Source organism: Neofelis nebulosa, chromosome 15 (genome assembly GCF_028018385.1).
Source record: "Neofelis nebulosa isolate mNeoNeb1 chromosome 15, mNeoNeb1.pri, whole genome shotgun sequence".
NCBI lineage: Eukaryota > Metazoa > Chordata > Mammalia > Carnivora > Felidae > Neofelis > Neofelis nebulosa.
Genome location: NC_080796.1, coordinates 70,339,597 through 70,358,477, shown reverse-complemented (window position 1 = coordinate 70,358,477; position 18,881 = coordinate 70,339,597). Strand labels below are relative to the sequence as shown.

Sequence of the window (18,881 nt, the reverse complement as noted above, 5' to 3'; positions counted from 1 at the left end):
TGGCAGTCCTCGGATCTGAATACCGCAGGGGGGCCCCTGGGTGGCTCAGTTGGTTGGGCGTCTGACTCTGGCTCGGGTCATGATCTCGCGGCTTGTGGTCCCGACGCCCACCCCCGCGTGGGGCTCTGTGCTGACAGCTCGTGGTCCCGACGCCCACCCCCGCGTCGGGCTCTGTGCTGACAGCTCGGAGCCTGGAGCCTGCTTAGGATTCTGCGTCTCCCTCTCTCTCTGCCCCTCCCTCCCTCGTGCTGTGTCTCTCTCAAAAATCAACATTACAAAAATGTGTTTAAAAAATGAATGCTGCAGGAAGGGTTCCTAGTCTCCCCTGGGAAGCCCTGACATATGAAGCCCGCAGCAGCAGCAGCCGTTGGTAACTTTGTCCCATTGTGGGTAGATTTTCTCTCCCCGGAATCATCCCCTTAACTTGGCAAACCGTAATTGGGAACAGAAGAAAGGAGAAAGGAGTAGAAATCAGGGGATGGGGTGAGGGGAACGAGGATTAGGAGAGTCCTGGGATGGGCCAAAGGGCAGGTATGATCGCATCTCTCCAGTGTTCAGTTAATGTGTGACAAGACGGGGGAGAAAACACGAGAGCCCAGAATGACCCTCCCGAGTGCTGATAAATGAGGACACCCCACCCCCAATAAAACAAATTCAGAAAGTAGCCTCTGCCTTCTCCTTCCCAAACGGCGGGCCCTGGCAAGAAAGGAAGTGAACGAGAGTCCTCTACCAAGGATAAAGGTCGAAGTTCCCTGGTCATTCTCCAGTGGTGGTCAGCCAATGTGAGTCAGCAGGGGCCACGGCATCCCTCTGACCAAGGCCCCAGCCCCCCGTGCCAGCTCTGATTGTGAGGGAGGAGAGAAGGGGTCGGAGAGGTGAGGGCTAGTGGGGGAAGTGACCGGGGAGCCCCAAATTCTTACTCCATCTTCAATTATTCCTCTGTGGAATGCCTAGTACTTGAAGAGCCCTCCATGGACTGTCCCTGGCTGTGGAGTGGAGTTCATTTGGGGACCAACAGATTTTATCTGCCAACAACACCTGGGCCACGGGGGAAGGGGGGGGGATTAACCCATAGGGGCAGCTGTTTTAGGGAATAGGTTTTTTTTTTTAATTTTAAAAAATGTTTTATTTGTTTTTCGAGAGAGAGAGAGAGAGACAGAGACAGAGCGTGAGCGGGGGAGGGGCGGAGAGAGAGGGAGATACAGAATCGGAAGCAGGCTCCAGGCTCCGAGACATCAGCACAGAGCCCGACGCGGGGGCTCCAACTCACCGACCGTGGGATCGTGACCTGAGCCCGAGTCGGACGCCTAACTCAGGAAATGGTTTCGTTAGTACGACGGCTGCAGCCCCTGCTCCTTCCACCGCAACTCTCACCCATTTCCCTTCCGCCAAGAGAACTAGAAGGTGAACTTGGGGAGGTGTAGACCTCCAGGTGTGGGGCCATGTTCTAGGGAGAGCAGTACTCGCGAGCAGTACTCATCTGGAGGTGCACTGTGTACTGTGCTGTACTGGGGAGGGCTGTCAGGAAGTCCCTAGGGGTTCGAGGTGGGGGCACCCAGGAGCCATAGGAACCAGGGTCCGAATGAAGTCCTCGCAATCATTCCGTCCGCCGCCCTTCACAAAACGGGTCTCCAGACCGTAGGGTGAAAGTGGCCCAAGTTCCAAGATGCTCCCTCTAGTGTCTTGTGCGCTCACAGCTTTTCTCCCCCCGACCTTGTAGACGCCGGGCGATCTAAGGCCATCCACTTGAGTGAGTCTAAGGAGCTACCAATCAAGTCCCGCCCGCCTCTGCAGTGCCTGGGTTGGAGCTCCCTGGACCTGCGTCTGCCACTCCTTCGCTTCCTCCTCTCCCATTGGCCGCGGGGAGAGGGAGGCAGCTTTTTTTTTTTTTTTTTTTTTTTTATCGATTGGGCGGGGCCCAATCAAGGGAGGGTCGGTCGGATCTTTGATGTCTTTTTTTTGCCCGATTCCAAGATGGCGTGGATGACCACGCTGGGAATGCAGCGTGAAGCCGCAGGTCTGCCATCACTCAAGATGGCTGCCCCCATCAAGATGACCGGGGTGTGCCGGGGGAAAGGGGGCAGCAGGATAGTCTGAGACGGTAAGAGCTACTGCTTCGTTGCAAGCCTCGCCTTGGGGCCTAGGAATGGAGAGCAGAAAGACTGGGAAGCTGGGTGAGGTCTGTGTGGGAGCTAGGGTTAGAGAATGGGGGAGGGGAGGGGGTGACAGGTGGGGGTGAAGGATCGAAGATGGGACGGGAGTGTGGGGGTGTCTGGGGTTCAATCTCCCCACCGGTGCCCTCTCCCCACTCTTCCTGTTCCAGGTGTAGCGTCGGACCATGTGGAAGTTTCTGGGACTGGGGAGTCGGATGATGGGGGGTGGGGCCCGTGGGGGGTAGAGGGAGCAATAGCGTCCTTTCTCAGGCTAACCCCGGGCCCTCCCCTGTCCTCTGGACTGAAATGGGGAACACACTGGGCCTGGCACCGATGGGGGCTTTGCCCCGCCGGAGCCCCCGGCGAGAGGAACCTCTGCCCAACCCTGGGAGCTTCGATGAGCTGCACCGGCTATGCAAAGGTGAGAACTTGGCATGTGGGTGTCTCAAGTTGAAGGGGCAGAGCAGGGGAGGGTCCTGAATGCTGGGTGTCCAGTGATGGGAGCAGGAAAGGGAGATCACAGCCGGGGCATCCAGCCCCTGGGAGGATCCCGTGCCTGAATGGAGTGGAGCATTTCGTGATAGGACTCGAAAGGAGGTCAGATCCTCCAAAGTGCTTTCTATGGGATTGGAAGGGGAGACTTACCTCTGGGGGTAGGGGTGCCTTGTCTGTGCTTATTGCTCCCCTTCCCCTCCCCTCCACCCCCTTCAGATGTGTTCCCAGCACAGATGGAGGGAGTGAAGCTCGTTGTCAACAAGGTTCTGAGCAGCCATTTCCAGGTGCTCCCACTTCTCTGGCCCTCCTCACTATCCCTCCCCGCCTATCCCTGGATCCTCTCCTCCTTGCCTTTTGTACTCAAGCCTTAAGCAGGGTCTATGGGACAAATGAGGGAGGATGTGGGGCTCTCCCTGCTTCCCTTGCCTGTGGGACTTGTTGCTTTTTGTCTGGTGTTGGCTATGTTGAATCTCTGGGATTCTTAAAAGGCCATCTGGCTGGGGAGCAGCTGGGGGGGAGGGGGTTGAAATCGGCAGGAACGCTTTCCTCCAGTGACTTCTCTTTCCTCAGGTGGCTCACACCGTGCATATGAGTGCTCTGGGCTTGCCAGGCTATCACCTCCACGCGGCCTACGCGGGGGACTGGCAACTTAGCCCCACTGAGGTGAGGACTCCTCACGCCCGGGTCATCTCCCTGAAAGCCCAGCCGGGACTCGGGCCTAGAGGAGGAGGAAATGTGTGTGTTATGGGGAAGAGCGTACAGGGCGCCTGCTTCTCCGTGTTTCCTGTGAAGGGGAGAGAGTGGGGAAAGGTGGCGCGAGAAGAAGCCTACCTCTGTGGCTCCACCAGGGGGCGCTGGGTACTGTTAAAGAAATCCTAGCGAGTTGGATGGAGGCGGAGTGGTGCCCCCCACCAGCTGGGTCTTACCGGGGACCCTCTCCAACAGGTGTTCCCCACTGTGGTAGGGGATATGGACAGCAGCGGCAGCCTCAACGCCCAGGTCCTGCTCCTCCTGGCAGAGCGGCTCCGAGCCAAGGCTGTCTTCCAGGTGACCCATGGTCCCCGCCTCTATCCGCTGAAGCCTGTCCTCCTCCACGGGTGTCCTGCTCTGGGGGCTCCAGCGAGAGGAGCGGAGGCCCCGGTGACCGCGAAGGAGGAGGAAGGCTTCACTCCTTTTTCTCCCCGCTGCAGACACAGCAGGCCAAGTTCCTGACGTGGCAGTTCGATGGCGAGTATCGAGGAGATGACTACACGGCTACTCTGACCCTGGGGAATCCTGACCTGATTGGGGAGTCGGGTGAGGAATTGGCACAGGGTTCTTTTGATCTTGGCCCATCACTTGCTAACGTTGGCTAGGCCTCATCGTCGTCGTCGTCTGTGCAGATCGGGGACTGGAAAGTTCTTGGGTGGGCCGGGGCGGCGGAGCAGGCCCGGACGTTGTCCCTGTGACCGATGCCATGTGTCTCCACTACCCCGCAGTGATCATGGTCGCTCACTTCCTGCAGAGCCTCACCCATCGGCTGGTGCTGGGAGGAGAGTTAGTTTATCACCGGCGGCCAGGCGAAGAGGGGGCCATCTTGACCCTGGCTGGGAAGTACTCGGGTATGGGGTGAGGGGGGAGCAGCGATGGGGAGGGGCAATGCCGGCCTTGGCGAGGGCTCCTGGCCCGTGTCCTGCTACAGTAACGCCCCTCGTCTCCTCCCCTTTGGTTTCGACAGCCCTGCACTGGGTGGCCACGTTGAATGTGGGATCAGGTGGGGCCCATGCAAGTTATTACCACAGGGCCAACGAACAGGTGAGATTACCCACGCCATCTTCCGCCCCCGCAAGTCAGTCGTGAACTCTGACCCCTCCAGACGGCCACGGGCCCTGCTGGCCTACTGTTCTTCCTACCCACACGGCACAGACGTTTCCCCCCGCCTGCCTTCATCCCGCGGGTCCCCCGTCAGGGCTCCTCGAGGCCTCACTGAGACAGATCCTTCTCCCACCCTTGCCCTGCTTCTCAGGTTCAGGTCGGGGTGGAGTTTGAGGCAAACACGAGGCTACAAGACACAACCTTCTCCTTTGGTTACCACCTGACTCTGCCCCAGGCCAACATGGTGTTTAGAGGTGAGGGTCATTCGGACGGCATTCGCAGGTGCCGAGGGCTTGGGGGGACCGAGGGAGGGAAGGTCCGCCTTCCTTCTGACCCCTTTCTGCAAGCCTGTTAAATAACCCAGTCTAGGGGCACCTGAGGGGGGGGTGCTCAGTCGGTCAGGCGTCCGACTTCGGCTCAGGTCATGATCTCGGGGTTCTTGAGTTCGAGCCCCGCGTCGGGCTCTGTGCTGTCAGCTCAGGGCCTGGAGCCGGCTTCGGATTCTGTGTCTCCCTCTCTCTCTCGCCCCGCCCCCCCACCAGATAAATAAATGTTAAGAAAAATAGGGGCGCCTGGGTGGCTCAGTAGATTAAGCGTCCGACTTCGGCTCAGGTCATGATCTCACGGTCTGTGAGTTTGAGCCCCGCGTCGGGCTCTGTGCTGACAGCTCAGAGCCTGGAGCCTGCTTTGGATTCTATGTCTCCCTCTCTCTGACCCTCCCCCATTCATGCTCTGTCTCGAAAATAAACATTAAAAAAAAAAAAATTAAAAAAAAAAAAAAAAAAGAAAAATTAAAAAAATAAATACCTAACCCGGTCTACATTCCGTTCCCCCACAGGCTTGGTGGACAGTAACTGGTGTGTGGGTGCCGTGCTGGAGAAGAAGATGCCCCCCTTGCCTGTCACCCTAGCCCTCGGAGCCTTCCTCAACCACTGGCGGAACAGGTTCCATTGTGGGTTCAGCATCACTGTGGGCTGAGGTTGTCCCAGAGCCGGCACCCGCTGAAGCTGGAGCCTCCGAGTCAGGTGCCCGAGGGCCAGAGACTAGGCCCCTCTCCAGAGCCCACCCTGCTGGGTGACCTCTAGGTCCCAGGAGCAGAGTGGCGGACAGGGCCGTGCCCTCCTCAGAACTGGGGCTGCCGCAGGGGCGGCTGCCGAGGGGCTGGCGTGAGGCTCCGACCTCTGCCACCCCCCCCCCCCACCCCCCCGGCGTCCTCTTCCTGTGCTCTTGTGGCTCTGGACCGAGGGAGAAGGATTAGGGGGTCTGTCTGGCTGACTTCTCTCCCCTCACTCCCCCCCCAACCTTCTACATCTCCCTGTCGATTAAAGCTCCCAGCGTCTTCCTCTTCAGAGCAGAAAAGTCTGCATGGGATCAGCTCCCCGTCCTGTTTTCCATCCCAGAGTCTCCCGAGGGCCGAAGGGCTAAATCTTTGCCCTGGGAAAGTGGGCCCCCCCCTCACTTCCCGGAAGGCGCTTCTTTACCTCTTCGCCCTGAGGCTCCCTCCTTCCTCATTTTCTGTGCTTCCGGAGAACAAGTCTGTCCCCGTGGTCATCCCCCACGGCCCCCAAGACTGCATGAAGAGGCAGTTATCGCTTTGGTCTTTCATTGCAACCACTGGGCTCCCTTTCTACCGCTCCCAACCTCTGGCCCCAGTATTTCCCCCTTCCCCAGTCCCGTGTGTCCACATGGGCTGGGGCCTCAGCTGCAGATCTCTTGGAGCAGTGGCATCATGGCGGCCAGCCCCCGGATGTGCCGGATTTGGTAGCCAAAGGCGTTGTTAATGCTCCGGAGCTCGGCCAACAGGCCCAGCAGCTTCGCATACAGAAACCTTTGGAGGAAGCGGTGGGGTCACCAGGGAAAGAGGAGGAGAACAAGGTAGCTGAGAGTCTTGCCCTGACGTCCTGAGCCCCTGAACTGTCCCTCGGCGAAGCTAGGTCTGACCCCTAGAGAAAATCACGCTCTGGTAGGACAAATTTATCCAGAATTCCAAAAGGTCCCCGAGGGGGTCCTCTGACACTTTCCTCTCTCACCATGCCGTATTTCTTGAACCCAGAGGTCTGAGGGCCAAGTGTGAAGAAAGCCCCAGATGTGGCCAGGACGTCACCTGTGTGGAGTCTGTGGATCGGGTCTTCTAGAGCAGGTTCTAGAAGGTGGGTGCGTCCTATGGTGTAAAGCATCCCTCTCCTGGCCAAACCGGCTCATTGAGGAACAGCCGAGAACAAGGGGAGTGTGCCTCAGAGCCTGAATAGATCACAGACTTTTGGGCCAGGGGACCGGCCTGGGCCATGAAACTGAACGACCCTGACTGCAAGGGGGAATGAATGAAACATTAATGGGCCCAACGGAGAGAAGGGGAAGGGCCAAGGAAAGAGAGCGAACGAGAGACCTGGCCGGCTGCTTGAGCCTGGAGAGGGGATGGGTGAGACACTGGATGTCATCAATCTCAGGAATGCTGTTATACAGAGCCTGCCAGCTCCTACTTTGCATCTCTACCGAATAAAAAAAAAAAAAAATCTGGAAAAAATCAGGTGAAACGCCCGTAGGAGCACTTTGGATGCCAGAACTAGACGAGGCACGAGGGAAGGACTCGAGCCCCCGAGGGACCCGGTTTCCCACAGGAAGGGACAGTAAAAGCATTCCCCCTGAGCTCAGCGTTTCCCTCTCCTTCGTGGCCTGGCGTAGCCTCCAGCCCCCCCGGGGTCCCCCGTACCGACTCCCAGGCCTTGGCTGCTGGCCTTCGATGTAGCTCTGCAGGGTCAGTGCTGTCACCTCTTGCAGATGATCAATCTGTTCCCTCCGGGTAACCCCAGGCCTGTCTGGAAGGAGGTGGGGGTGGCGGGGAAGGACGGGTGGGGTCGGGCGCGGGCCTGCCATGCGGAACGGGCCCAGGCTGGGTTTGAAGACAGAGCCCCGGTCGTGGGTGGGTTCACGGGGCTGGGAGTGGGGGCAGAGGCGGAGGCGCCCCTCTGGGCTTTGGGGACGCTCACCGGGAGAGAAGAGGGCCACGGCGGCCATGAGCACATACTCGGGCTCCTGGAGCTGGAGTCGTCTCAGGGTCCCGTGGAAGCGAAAGAGCAGCTCTAAAAACTGTTCCTGGAAGCCCACTGTGGGAGACGCCAGGCTTAGGATCCTTCGGGTCACCTGGCCACACACCGTACCTCGAAGGGCACGTGCCCTCTGCGGTTCTAGCGCCGTCTCACCGTGGGCTCCGTCCTCTATCGCGTAATGGAGTGGCCCACAGAGGAAGTTTTGTGTTTGGAGGCAGAAGGTGGTGTTGAGGGCGATGTGGCAGATCTCTACAGCCGCTCCCTTGAGAAGGGAGATCTGGTCCTCCATGGGCAGGGACCTGTGGGGAGCGGGGGAGGAGAGCACCTCAGGCTCCGCCCTGAACTTCAGACAGGGAGAGGAGCCCCCCCCCCCCAACCTCTCCGTTCTGAGGGAGATACTTAAAAACAAAGCTGGGGATTCACGACCTGGTGCTTGGACAGGATGCAGGGTGGGTGGGGGGGGGGGGGGTCGGTGACTTTTTTTTTTTTTTTTTTTTCCTTTGGCGTGTGTCTGGGGATTATGACTTCCTGGAGTGTTTTCTTCCTGAAGGGTAAGGGGAGGTCACGTACCGGAAGAGGGGCAGATCCTTGGTGAACTTGATGATTTGCTGCACCATGAAGGTGTTGATCTCTGCGAAGTGCGTCAGCAGAGGTGGTACAGGGACCGAGACGGGCAAATGCTGGTGGCGGACGAACAGATGAGCGGGAGGCTGCAGAGATCAGAGCCTCAGTGAGAGGCTCTCTTTAGGCCGCTCCGGCCCTGGCTTGGAAGGGCGCTGGGCTGAGGCGTCTGTCTACACTGGGGGGTTCTGGAGAAGCCTCGTCCTCCGTATCGGTGCCTGGAACACAGCCCCCTCCCTCGGGTCAGCCCCCCTTGGGCACCCTTTTGGTCACCTTCTGGCCGGAAGCCTGTCAAGGCTCACCCTGAACTGCACAAACTGGTCAAACATGGTGCCCACGTGGCGGGTGTGGGCCCCCAGGAGAGTCCGGACCAGCTCTTTCTGCTTGTCGCTCAGCTGGCTGGGTGCTCGCTGCGCGCGCCGCTGGGCCTGCTTTGCTCGCCGCAGCGCCAAGGCCTCTGCCGACAGGATCACTGTGTCCGGGGAACACAGATGACAGAGACACTGAGAGCAGCCCAGAGCACCTGTCTCTGCCAGCCCCACGTCCGGGACCCCTCTGGTACCCAGCAGGGTGAAGGATGTGGGGCGGGAGGGCTTGGCTGAAATCCTCGAGGCTCCGGGCCGCAGGGGATTCCTGGCCACTTTTCCGTCCTGCCGGGCCCTGCGGCAGAAAAGAGGGCACCGCGGCGGAGAAAGGAAGGGTGGAGGGTAAGGGGGTCGTCGTGAAGGGAGATGTTTGGCTCCTGGGCCAACACTGACGAGGGAGGGCCCTGGATGCCTAAAACGTCACCGTATGTTTCCATATAGCGCTCTCATTTCAAGGGTTCTGAGGTTAAATCTCCCTGGATGCAGTAACCCTCTGGGTAGACAGGGCGGGTGTTATTATCTGTGTTTTTCAGAGACACGAGCGGGCTGACACCCCAGTGACAGGTCCAAGGTCACAAACACTTAAGTGACGGAGCTTGAATTTTTTTGTTTGTTTGTTTTTAACTTCCACGGTTTCCTTTCCACTGCTCCGTATGGAAAAGTCGTGTGATGTCATGGAAAAAGCAAGGCCTTGGGAGTCAGACAGAAGAGATTAAATACAGATGGTGTAGCTTTGTAGCTGAGCGAACCCGGGGCACATTGACTTCTGCGAGCCCCGGGGAGACTATCTGTGGGGAGCACAGCCTGGGTACCTGGCGCGGAGAAATGACAGCAAGTGATTAACGGTTATCAAGTACCTACTGAGTGACAGGCACTATATGTGAAACATAGAAGAGAAAGGTCAAGCCACGTGAACATCTGGGGCAAGCAGATTCCTGGTGGAGGGGACGGCAAATGCCATCACACGGGTCCCGAGGGGTGTGTTTGACAGCCGCACTGCGTGGCTGGAGTGTGGCCGTGATGGGCTGCGCCAGGCGGAAAGAGTAGGAGGGAGAGGATCGTGGGATCACGGACCGTAAGGTGGATGAGGAGCCGCTGGGGTTTTGGGCGGAATAGTAACATCGTCGGACTTGTTTCTACTCTTCTTGTGTGACGTACACGCTGTGGGACCAAGGGCAAGGCCGAGAGACCTGGTCCATGGATGCTCGTGTTGGGAGGGGCCAACTCACTGTCCTTCTTCATGCCAGCATCCAGGCACTTCTGCAACCTGCAGGCTGGGCAGTGACGTCTCTGGATCTTGTTGACCTCACAGCGTCCAGCAAAGGGGCAGGTGAGACCAGTGCTTCTGGTGACGGTTCGTCTGTGGGAGACAGAGACGTTTGGGAGGGCGGGCGGGGATGGCAGCGAACGGGTGGCGACGTGAGGGTCTGAGATGACGTGGTCTAAAAGGATCGGCGGTGACGTAGGCTAATCTGAGCTGTGCCCAAGGGTCCCTGGGGGGGGGGGGGGTAGGGGGTAGGGTACAACGCAAGCATCTCCGTAGGGCACGGGATCAGCACTCTCGACTAAGGGGTTATGTCCATAGCACAAACCCTCGGCCTTCCCTCTGTTATCGTATCACCTGTTGGCTCAGTGTTGAGGTTGGCAAGATAGGACATGCTGGCCACGGGGTAGTCGGGCTCTGGGATGCAGGAGGGTTGTAGCTGGACAAGCTCGCGCACGTGCCGGGGCTTAAAGGCTGCCCGGCGGGCGGTTTGGGAGGTTGTTTCTACGGGGAGGGGGGCTCTCACCTGAAGAAACCCTTGCAGCCCTCACAAGTCAGGGCATGGAAGTGGTAGCCTGTGGCTCGGTCCCCACACACCGCACAGTTCCTCGGCTCGTCTTCCCCACTGGCCATGGCTTCAGATGTTAGAGTGGCCGTCACGGGCCCCTGAATGTGGGAAGGGTCAGCGGTCAGCTCCTCGTACCCTTGACCCCCTTCTCCCCCTCTTAGAGACCCCCTTCCTGAACCCGCCCTGGATCTGACCCTCTGCATTATCTGTACTTTATTGCTTTTATGTATTTATTTTACATTTACGTATTTTTGGGAGACAGAGCACAAGTGAGGGAGGGGGCAGAGAGAGACGGAGACCCAACATCCGAAGCGGGCTTCAGGCTCAGAGCTGTCGGCACAGAGCCCGACGCGGGGCTCGAACTCACAAACCGGGAGATCGTGACCTGAGCTGAAGTCGGCCGACTGAGCCCCCTGCCCCCAACCCAGGCGCCCCTGTACTTTATTGCTTTTAGACTCTGCCCCCACCCCCCAAAGATGTCCTACCTGTTACTCTTGGGCCAGTCACCTGCAGGGCTCAGCATCTGGTGTGGGACACCTCTCTCCAAACTTCCACGCTGCCAGTGTTTGGAGTTAGGGAGTATGGCCCTCCACGCCTGGAAAACAAGGCACTTCTGTTGTGGGTGGCCTCCAGTGGTTCCCAGCGACTACCTAGATAGGGCACAGACTCTGGACCCAGGGCAAAGGCCTGGGTGGGAGGTTTTCCCAGCATGCCCAGGGTGCAGGTTGCTGGTACATGGGGCAGGAGGACGCTGGTGGGGGTGGGGACCCTCACGACTCGCTGGAAGCTGCTTCTCATCAGACCCGTGGAGATCTTCCTTACTAGCTAGCTTCAGGCTAGATCTGTAAGCCGCCCCTGCACGTGGATCTTGGACAAACTGGGAAGGGAGAGGGAGAGACAGAGCACGCTTTTTCACGTGCAGTATGATGACGGTAAAAGGGTGGGCGTAACGGTGGCACAAGGCTCCCAAAGTGAAAGTTCTTAAAAAGAGACCAGGGTCTAACGAAGAGTGTATGCAAAGAGCTAACGAGGTCCACGCTTCCTAACTAGGGAGGGCTGAGAATCAAATCAGAGTGGCCCCTAACACATTAGAGGTAGTAGTTAGTGTTGATTTGAGGACCCTTGCACCAGAGCTGGCTTCATGGGCATGTGACCTATGCAGTCACACAAGACCCTGGGCTCAGAGGAGTCTTGGGTTTGGTTTAACGCTCTGCCATTGCTGTCTTGAGATTCTTAACGATTTTTGAACAAGGGGATTTGCATTTCTGGTTTTTAGTGGGTCCTGCGAATTATGTTTTCAGTCCTGTCTGGAAGAGAGCATGTGAGCAGGGGGAGGGGCAGGGGGAGGGAGAGAGAATCCCCAGCAGGCTCCACGCTCAGCACGGAGCCCAGTGTAGGGCTCAGTCTCAGAAGAGTCAGATCAGGACCTAAGCTGATCTCAAGAGTTGGATGTTTAACCGACCGAGCCACCCAGGCGCCTCCAGATGAAGGACTTTGAATTAATAAGTTTAAGAATCAAAAGTAGGGGCCAGTTCCACCTCTGGGAACCTGCCCACTCTCCCACCTTGAATATATTTTTTGCTTTAGTAAACTGCTGTGTAAAAAATAAATAAAAAAGAATCACAAGTTGGAGCCTTCACTGGAGTTGTCTGGTGCTCCATCAACATTGAAGAACGTTTTCGGGGCACCTGGGTGGCTCAGTCGGTTAGGCATCTGACTTTGGCTCCGGTCACGATCTCACAGTTTGTGAGTTCGAGCCCCGCGTTGGGCTCCGTGCTGACAGCTCGGAGCCTGGAGCGTGCTTCGGATGCTGTGTCTCCCTCTCTCTCTGCCCCTCCCCTGCTTGCTCTCTGTCTCTCTCTCTCTCTCTCTTTCTCAAAAATAAATAAACATTAAAAAAAACTTAAAAAAAAGAATATTTTCACAAGTGTGAACAGTGTGTGTGTGTGAATAAATATATATATATATGAATAAATGTATATGTATATACATATACTCCCAAGATCTATGATGACTGAGATGTTCTTCTGTCCTCATGGAATTTACATGTGCTAGTGGGGCAGACAGACCCTCGCACAGATAAAGCGAAACGTAGTCAGAGCAAGGACGGCGCTGTGCACAGAGCATATGGGACCACAGGTGAGGGGCACCTAAGTCCGCTGTGGCAAAAAGGTGCTGAAGAGGAGGCAGGAAAGGTTTCCTGGAGGCGTGACAACTGAGCCGATTTGGAAAGGGGACCGAGGAGTCAGGTGACAGCAAAATGCAGCTCAGGCAGAGGGCGCAACCTGCGGAAGTTCACGAAGCCAGACCCAAAAGTGGGTGTGGCTGAACCTCAAATAGCTCCCTCTCGCAGGAGCCTGGCCCTTCAGATTGGAGGTGGGAGGAGAGAATTCTGGAGAGGTGGGCTGGGAGGCTGAGACACAGGCAGGGCCAGTTTGCAGGGGACCTCCTGTCTCCCAGACTAAGCAGCTTGAGTCCGCCGGACAGCTTTTATTTGTTTGTTTGTTTATTATTTGAGAGAGAGAATCTTAAGCAGGCTCTGCGCTGAGCCCTGACATGGGGCTCGATCCCACGACCCTGAGCTCATGACCTGAGCTCAACCAATAATCAAGTGTCAGATGCTCAACCGACTGAGCCACCCAGGTGCCCCGAGTCCATCAGAAAGCTTTAAAAATTTTTTTTTTAATGTTTATTTTTGAGACAGAGAGAGAGAGAAAAGGCGACCTACACAATGGGAGAAAATGTTTGCAAAGAACACATCCCGTAAGGGGTTAATATCCAAAATATATAAACAACCCAATAGAAAAAACCCTCCAATAATCCAATGAAAAATGAACAAAGGGCCGAGACAGACATTTTCTCAAAGATCAAAGAAGATGTTTAAATGGCCAACAGGTACATGAAAAGGTGCTCAGCATCACTGATCAACATGGAAATGCAAATCAAAACCACAATGAGGTATCACCTCACACCCGTCAGAGCCAACATCGAAAAGACAAGAGACAACAAATGGTGGAGGGAATGTGAAGAAAAGGGAACCCTTGTGTGTGGGAATGTAAATTCACAGCCACTATGGAAAACAGTATGGAGGCTCCTCAAAAGATTAAAAATAGAACTAGCATATGAGTCAGCAATTCTATTTCTGGGTATATGGCCAAAGGAAACAAAATTACTGTCCGGAAGGGATCCGTGCACCCCCTTGCTCATTGTAACATTACTTACAACAGCTAAGACAAAAAAGGTGTCTATCACTAGATACACGGAAAATGATGTGAACACACACACACACACACACACACACAGTGGAATACTATTCAGCCATAAAAAGAAGGAAATCTTGCCATTTGTAACAACATGGAGGGAACCTGAGGGCATTATGCTAAGCGAAGTAAGTCAGAGGAAGACAACTACTATAGGACCTCACTTACCTGTGGAATCGAAGACAAACTCATGGAAACAGAGATCAGATTTTTGGTTGCCAGAGGTGGAGGGGGGAGGTGGTGCGGGAATTGGGTGAAGTTGGTCAAAAGGTACAAACTCCTAGTTATACGATAAAAAAAAAATTCAAAGGATGTAATACACAGCATGGTGACTATAATTAACCATATGGTACATTCGAAGGTGGCTCAGAGAGTCGATCTTCAAAGTTCTCATTACAAGGAAAAGAATTTGGAACGCTGTCAGGTGAATCATTTCACCATACATGTACGAAGAAATCATGATGTTGTGCACCTCAAATTTATACAATGTTATCTGTCAATTATATCTTAATAATACTGAAAAAAAAAAGGAAAAAAAAATAATACTGAAAAAAAAAAGAAAATCATTGTCGACTCCCACTAACTTCTATGTTACCTAACTTGGTGGCTATCCCAGCACGAGAAGTGGAAAGAGCGTGAGTTTGGGCCGTCATAAGACTTAGGTTCAAATTCTGACTAGGCTCGTGCTAGCTGAGTTACTTTTGTGATTATTTGACATCACTGAGACCCAGCTCCATGAGAGTCTGAATTCATCAGGCTGGGCCAATCCCAGACAAGGGAAGGGAGGCTGACTTCCTCCTCCTGGATGGGTATCAGATGCTTAGGGAGGAGTTGAGGCTGGTGGAAGGATGCTCGGGCCCAGGGCTGCCCCTTCTCCTGGGGCCCAGGGACCACCCTGAGCCCTGTTCTTTTGGCAGTTGCCTTGGGGACACACATCTCTGAGCTTGGTCTTCTATGTACAGAAGTGCTCCTAGCCTTGAGGCACCTGCCTGTCTCAGTTGAAAGAGCATGTGACTCTTGATCTCTGGGTTGTGAATTTGAGTCCCATGTGGGGTGTAGAGATTACTTGAATCAATAAAAATTAAAAAAAAAAAAAAAAAAAAAAAGACGTGCTCCCAGCCTTGGGGCACCTGGCTGTCACAGTTGAAAGAGCATGTGACTCTTGATCTCTGGGTTGTGAGTTTGAGTCCCATGTGGGGTGTAGAGATTACTTGAATCAATAAAAATTAAAAAAAAAAAAAAAAAAAAAAAGACATGCTCCCAGCCTTGGGGCACCTGGCTGTCACAGTTGAAAGAGCATGTGACTCTTGATCTCCGGGTTGTGAGTTTGAGTCCCATGTGGGGTGTAGAGATTACTTGAATCAATAAAAAAAAAAAAAGTGCTCCCAGCCTTAAGGTCTTCCCCACGAAGCAGACTGAGGCTGGGAGCTGCTGTGGTAGGCCCTTCACATCCATGCTGAGCAGACTTTCAGGGTTAACTGGGGTCCTTACCCTCTTCCCACATTCCTGTCCCAGGGACTGGGGAAAAAAAAAAAAAAAGCTCTGCTGGCTATGACCTACTGGGCTAAACTCTCTGAACTTCAGTCTTCTTATCTGGAAAAGGGGGTTAATAACGCCCACTCGCCAGGTCTGTTGTGAACATGGAAGGAAGTTGACACATAATCGTCCTCTTACCCTCCTTCTTTCCTTCCTCTCCATTGCCACCTGCTCCCAGATGCCAAGCCAGAAGCCACCGGGGAGTCACCCAGCCTCCTTTCTCTCCCTCACTCCCTAAAAATGATCACATGCCGTGCCGGTCATTCCTGTCTCTTGACCTGCCATGCCCACTACCTCGAAGCTGAGTTCAGACCCTCATCACTTTCTACTTACTACTGCGGTAGCCTGCTAAATTATTCTCCTACACCCAGTGCCATCTCCTTCTGGCCCATCCTCTATGCTGTTGCTATTTCTAAAATGCAATTTGGATCATGTCTCTTTCCTGCTTAAAATTCTTCATTTGCTTCCCATCACCTTCAGGATAAAAGCCAATCTCTTTAGCATGTCACACACAGTCCTTTGCGATCTGGCCCCTGTTTGTCACTCTGGTCTCATCTATTCCAACCCCACTTCCCTCTTCTGATCTAACACATCACATTCTGGCTCTAGAAGTGCTTGAACATTTAGAGATCCCTGAACAAGCTGGGCTCACTCACCCCTGAACACGAGCCCTTGTTATTCTGTCTGGTTGGAGTTGCCATACACACCTCAGCTTCCAAAGCATCACCGTCCCCCCCCCCCCCCCCCCCCCCGACTTCCCTGGTCCTCCCGATCCGCGTGGCCCTTCAGGCCCCCGAGCACAGAAGATTGCCTTTGGGAGACTGCGGGTCAGAGCTACACCTCTGCACACACTTATCAGTCACACCACTTACACATTGCTGAGCAATTGTTTCTTTCAGATTCTGTCAATCAACTGTGAGTCGTTGAAGCCAACAGCGGCCTCTTTCTTTCGTTTTTCAGACCCTGAGGGTTTGTATATGCCAGGCCCATATAATAAATGCTTATGGAATGAAGAAAAAGGATATGCGTTACGGTCTGATTCCAAACTCACGCTCTTTCCACATGTTATTATTTGTGACTGCATTCACTTAGCAGGTATTTAATGGACACCCACCTTATACTAGGCATTTTCTAGCAGTTCCAGGTTCCATGATGTCACCCGGACACATTCCTGTTTCCCTTTTAGTCACTGTCTTTTACAGCTAATCATCCTTTGCTATCCTGGTTCTCCGACGGGAAACTCATTAGGCTTCTAGTCTGATTCCTGACTCCATTCTGGCTTCTGAGCCGTTCCTACCTGCCATGTTCGCATCTGACATGTGGCTGACCTCACTCAGGTGTTCAGGTTTGAGCCAAACCTCCAGTCTCAGTCTGCTTTATTCTGTTTGGTCCCCCAGGTTCCGGTTCAAACACTTCCCTTCTCTTCTGTCACTTTCCCTACACTCCCCCAGACTCATATTTTGTCCAACTGCAAAATCCCCATCTTGCTCTCCCTGCTCCTCACCTTTCTCTTGCCAGATCAGCCCTGTTTCCTCTGGAAGAATAATCTAAAAATGCTGTTTGTACAAAGGTCAGGTTTAAGTTCCTTATTCTGATATTCAAGGCCCTACACATCTCCTGTAGCTTCCCTATTCACCAACCAGTCTTTTTTTAAAAAAACAGACAAACAGGGGCGCCTGGGTGGCTCAGTCCGTTAAACATCCGACCTCGGCTCAGGTCATGATCTCACGGTCCGTGAGTTCGAGCCCTGCGTCGGGCTCTGTGATGACAGCTCAGAGCCTGGAGACTGTTTTGGATTCTGTGTCTCCCTCTCTCTCTGACCCTCCCCTGTTCATGTTCTGTCTCTCTCTGTCTCAAAAATAAATAAACGTTAAAAAAAAATTAAAAAAAAAACAGACAAACATGCCACTGATGAGTTTTCAAAAATTTTTATGTTTATTTATTTATTTTGAGAGAGAGAGAGAGAGAGAGAGAGAGAGAGAGAGAATCCCAAGCAGTCTCCTCACTGTCAGCGCAGAGCCTGATGGGCGGCTCAGTCTCACAAACTGCGAGATCATGGCCTGAGCTGAAATCAAGAGTTTAGTGCTTCACTGAGTCACCCAGGTGCCCCTCATCAACCACAGTCTTATTTCATTATTTTTCTCTTAACACCCAGAGGCCAGATAGATACATCTTTTTTTTTTTCTTCTTTCCATTTCCTTCCACTATTTGCCTAAATATTATCCTTCCCTTGAGGCCCAACCCAAATCCCATTTTCTGCAGGAAGGTTTTGGTCTTTTGGTCCCGGACCATGTCTATCTTCTTTGATCGATTGCTATTTACTATGATGCAACTTACTGTTGTACACACTGTTGGGTATGTAATCATCTAAGTAAGCCAGATCTGGCCTGCCGCCTTTTTTTTTGCAGAGCCTATGAGCTGAGAATGGTTTTTATATTTAAACTTAAAAAGAAGAAAAAGAATATTTCATGACACATGAAAATTACGTGAAATTCACACTCCAGTGTCCACAAATAAAGTTTTATTAGCATATAGCCACCCTTATTGTTTATGACTGCTTTCAGGCCGTGGCGGGAGACTTGAATCATTTTAACAGAGACCACGATGCCTGCAAAGCTTACAATATTTACTCTCTGGTTGTTACAGAAAAAGCATGCTGATGATCTCTGACCTAGGACCTTAAATTCTCTTTATAATCTTTGCAGAGCTGTTTAAGAACTTGGGAGAGGTGTGCTTCGTTACAGGCAATCTTTTCAATACTAATTAACCATTCATTAGAAAGGTGGGGGTAGCCAGAGGAGCAGGTTGCATAGAGTGAGTAGGAGCTAGCCTGGTTAGAAACTGGGTAACTTAGGCAACCAGATTCCCATTGGTAACTGAGAGTCAGAGGATCTCAGGTGGATGGGGGAAAAGACGTGATCTTTCCCCCTTCTTCTCTGTTTCTGATCTAGCAGAGAAAGTGTAAAAGCACTTTGGTCATGGATAGAATTGTTGAATCATGACATTGTACACCCGAACCTAATATAACCCTGTATGTTAACTATAATGGAATTAAAGTCTTTTTAATTACCAAGGAATAAAAAAAAAAAAAAGTGAAAATGTGAAAGCACCGAGGATCCAGCTAGAGAAAGGGTAGTGAGGTCTTATCTGAATCTGGTTGTTGAAAAGAGATCAGTGGTTCTTGGCTGAGAGTAGCCCAACTATAATGACTCAGTTGTTACAGGCCATGAAGGAAACTATCAAAAGGATGTCATAGCTGAAGCTGAGAGAGTTTGGTTTTGGCACACTGAAACTCTATGGAGGCTTTACATCCGCCTAAAAGTTTTTTCAATGGCTTTACAGTGCCTAGAAGTATCTAGGCAAGAGGATTTGAAGGATTTCCTTAAAGCAGAAATGAAAGCTAGATAGTTAGATAAAAGGGAGTATCAGTGGAAGTTCTTGGGGGAGTTCATGACTCTCGCCTCTGTGTTTGACTTCCCTTCATCTTGCTCAAACCATATTTTCCCTCTGAAACTTGGACGACATAATTATTGAGTAAAATTCCATCCCCTTGAAAAACCGTCTATGCAGATTGGACCGTGGGCTCCATCTTTCACATCTGCTCCCTACACCCCACTTGGCTAGGGGACTCTGGTACTCAAACAGGAACCACCACATGGGCAGCTACCTAAATTGCCAGAAGACACAGGCCAACGGGACTTGCATGTTGAACCCTATT

General features: G+C 53.3%; 2 protein-coding genes across 6 annotated transcripts; one reads left to right on the top strand and one right to left on the bottom strand.

The window, feature by feature from the left end:
- The first annotated feature begins 1,166 nt into the window (after positions 1-1,166).
- On the top strand, positions 1,167-7,148 carry TOMM40L (translocase of outer mitochondrial membrane 40 like). Of its 3 annotated transcripts, none has more exons than XM_058700408.1 (11): positions 1,167-2,101; positions 2,424-2,574; positions 2,865-2,932; positions 3,219-3,311; positions 3,594-3,695; positions 3,839-3,944; positions 4,127-4,249; positions 4,366-4,442; positions 4,654-4,756; positions 5,341-5,446; positions 6,556-7,148. In XM_058700408.1, exons 2-11 carry the CDS (start codon positions 2,460-2,462, stop codon positions 6,635-6,637), a joined length of 975 nt encoding a protein of 324 aa, XP_058556391.1. In that variant the 5' UTR covers positions 1,167-2,101; positions 2,424-2,459; the 3' UTR covers positions 6,638-7,148. The 3 variants fall into 3 exon arrangements, with proteins under 3 accessions (XP_058556391.1, XP_058556390.1, XP_058556392.1); XM_058700407.1 differs by having other exon boundaries at positions 2,324-2,574; XM_058700409.1 differs by having other exon boundaries at positions 2,324-2,574; positions 5,341-5,527.
- NR1I3 (nuclear receptor subfamily 1 group I member 3) lies at positions 6,089-11,029 on the bottom strand. Of its 3 annotated transcripts, none has more exons than XM_058700406.1 (9): positions 10,853-11,029; positions 10,326-10,465; positions 9,765-9,895; positions 8,473-8,642; positions 8,120-8,259; positions 7,703-7,848; positions 7,490-7,606; positions 7,213-7,318; positions 6,089-6,330 (listed from the first exon to the last, which is right to left on the bottom strand). In XM_058700406.1, the coding sequence occupies exons 2-9, from the start codon at positions 10,430-10,432 to the stop codon at positions 6,201-6,203; spliced, it is 1,047 nt and encodes a 348-aa protein (XP_058556389.1). In that variant the 5' UTR covers positions 10,433-10,465; positions 10,853-11,029; the 3' UTR covers positions 6,089-6,200. The 3 variants fall into 3 exon arrangements, 2 of the variants coding, with proteins under 2 accessions (XP_058556389.1, XP_058556388.1); XR_009253954.1 differs by having other exon boundaries at positions 6,217-6,330; positions 7,213-7,314; XM_058700405.1 differs by having other exon boundaries at positions 7,213-7,606.
- Between the last annotated feature and the right edge of the window lie 7,852 nt (positions 11,030-18,881).

What these genes read in the sequence shown, in the direction of transcription:
- TOMM40L (XM_058700408.1), top strand. Translation starts at nt 2,460, where the DNA reads ATGGGGAACACACTGGGCCTGGCACCGATGGGGGCTTTGCCCCGCCGG. An exon ending in GGCCAACATGGTGTTTAGAG is followed by an intron (nt 4,757 to 5,340) that starts GTGAGGGTCATT and finishes GTTCCCCCACAG; the next exon opens with GCTTGGTGGACAGTAACTGG. An exon ending in CTCAACCACTGGCGGAACAG is followed by an intron (nt 5,447 to 6,555) that starts GTTCCATTGTGG and finishes TCTTGAACCCAG; the next exon opens with AGGTCTGAGGGCCAAGTGTG.
- NR1I3 (XM_058700405.1), bottom strand. Translation starts at nt 10,432, where the DNA reads ATGGCCAGTGGGGAAGACGAGCCGAGGAACTGTGCGGTGTGTGGGGAC. An exon ending in GGCTGCAAGGGTTTCTTCAG is followed by an intron (nt 9,896 to 10,325) that starts GTGAGAGCCCCC and finishes TGTCTCCCACAG; the next exon opens with ACGAACCGTCACCAGAAGCA. An exon ending in ACCAGTTTGTGCAGTTCAGG is followed by an intron (nt 8,260 to 8,472) that starts GTGAGCCTTGAC and finishes TGATCTCTGCAG; the next exon opens with CCTCCCGCTCATCTGTTCGT.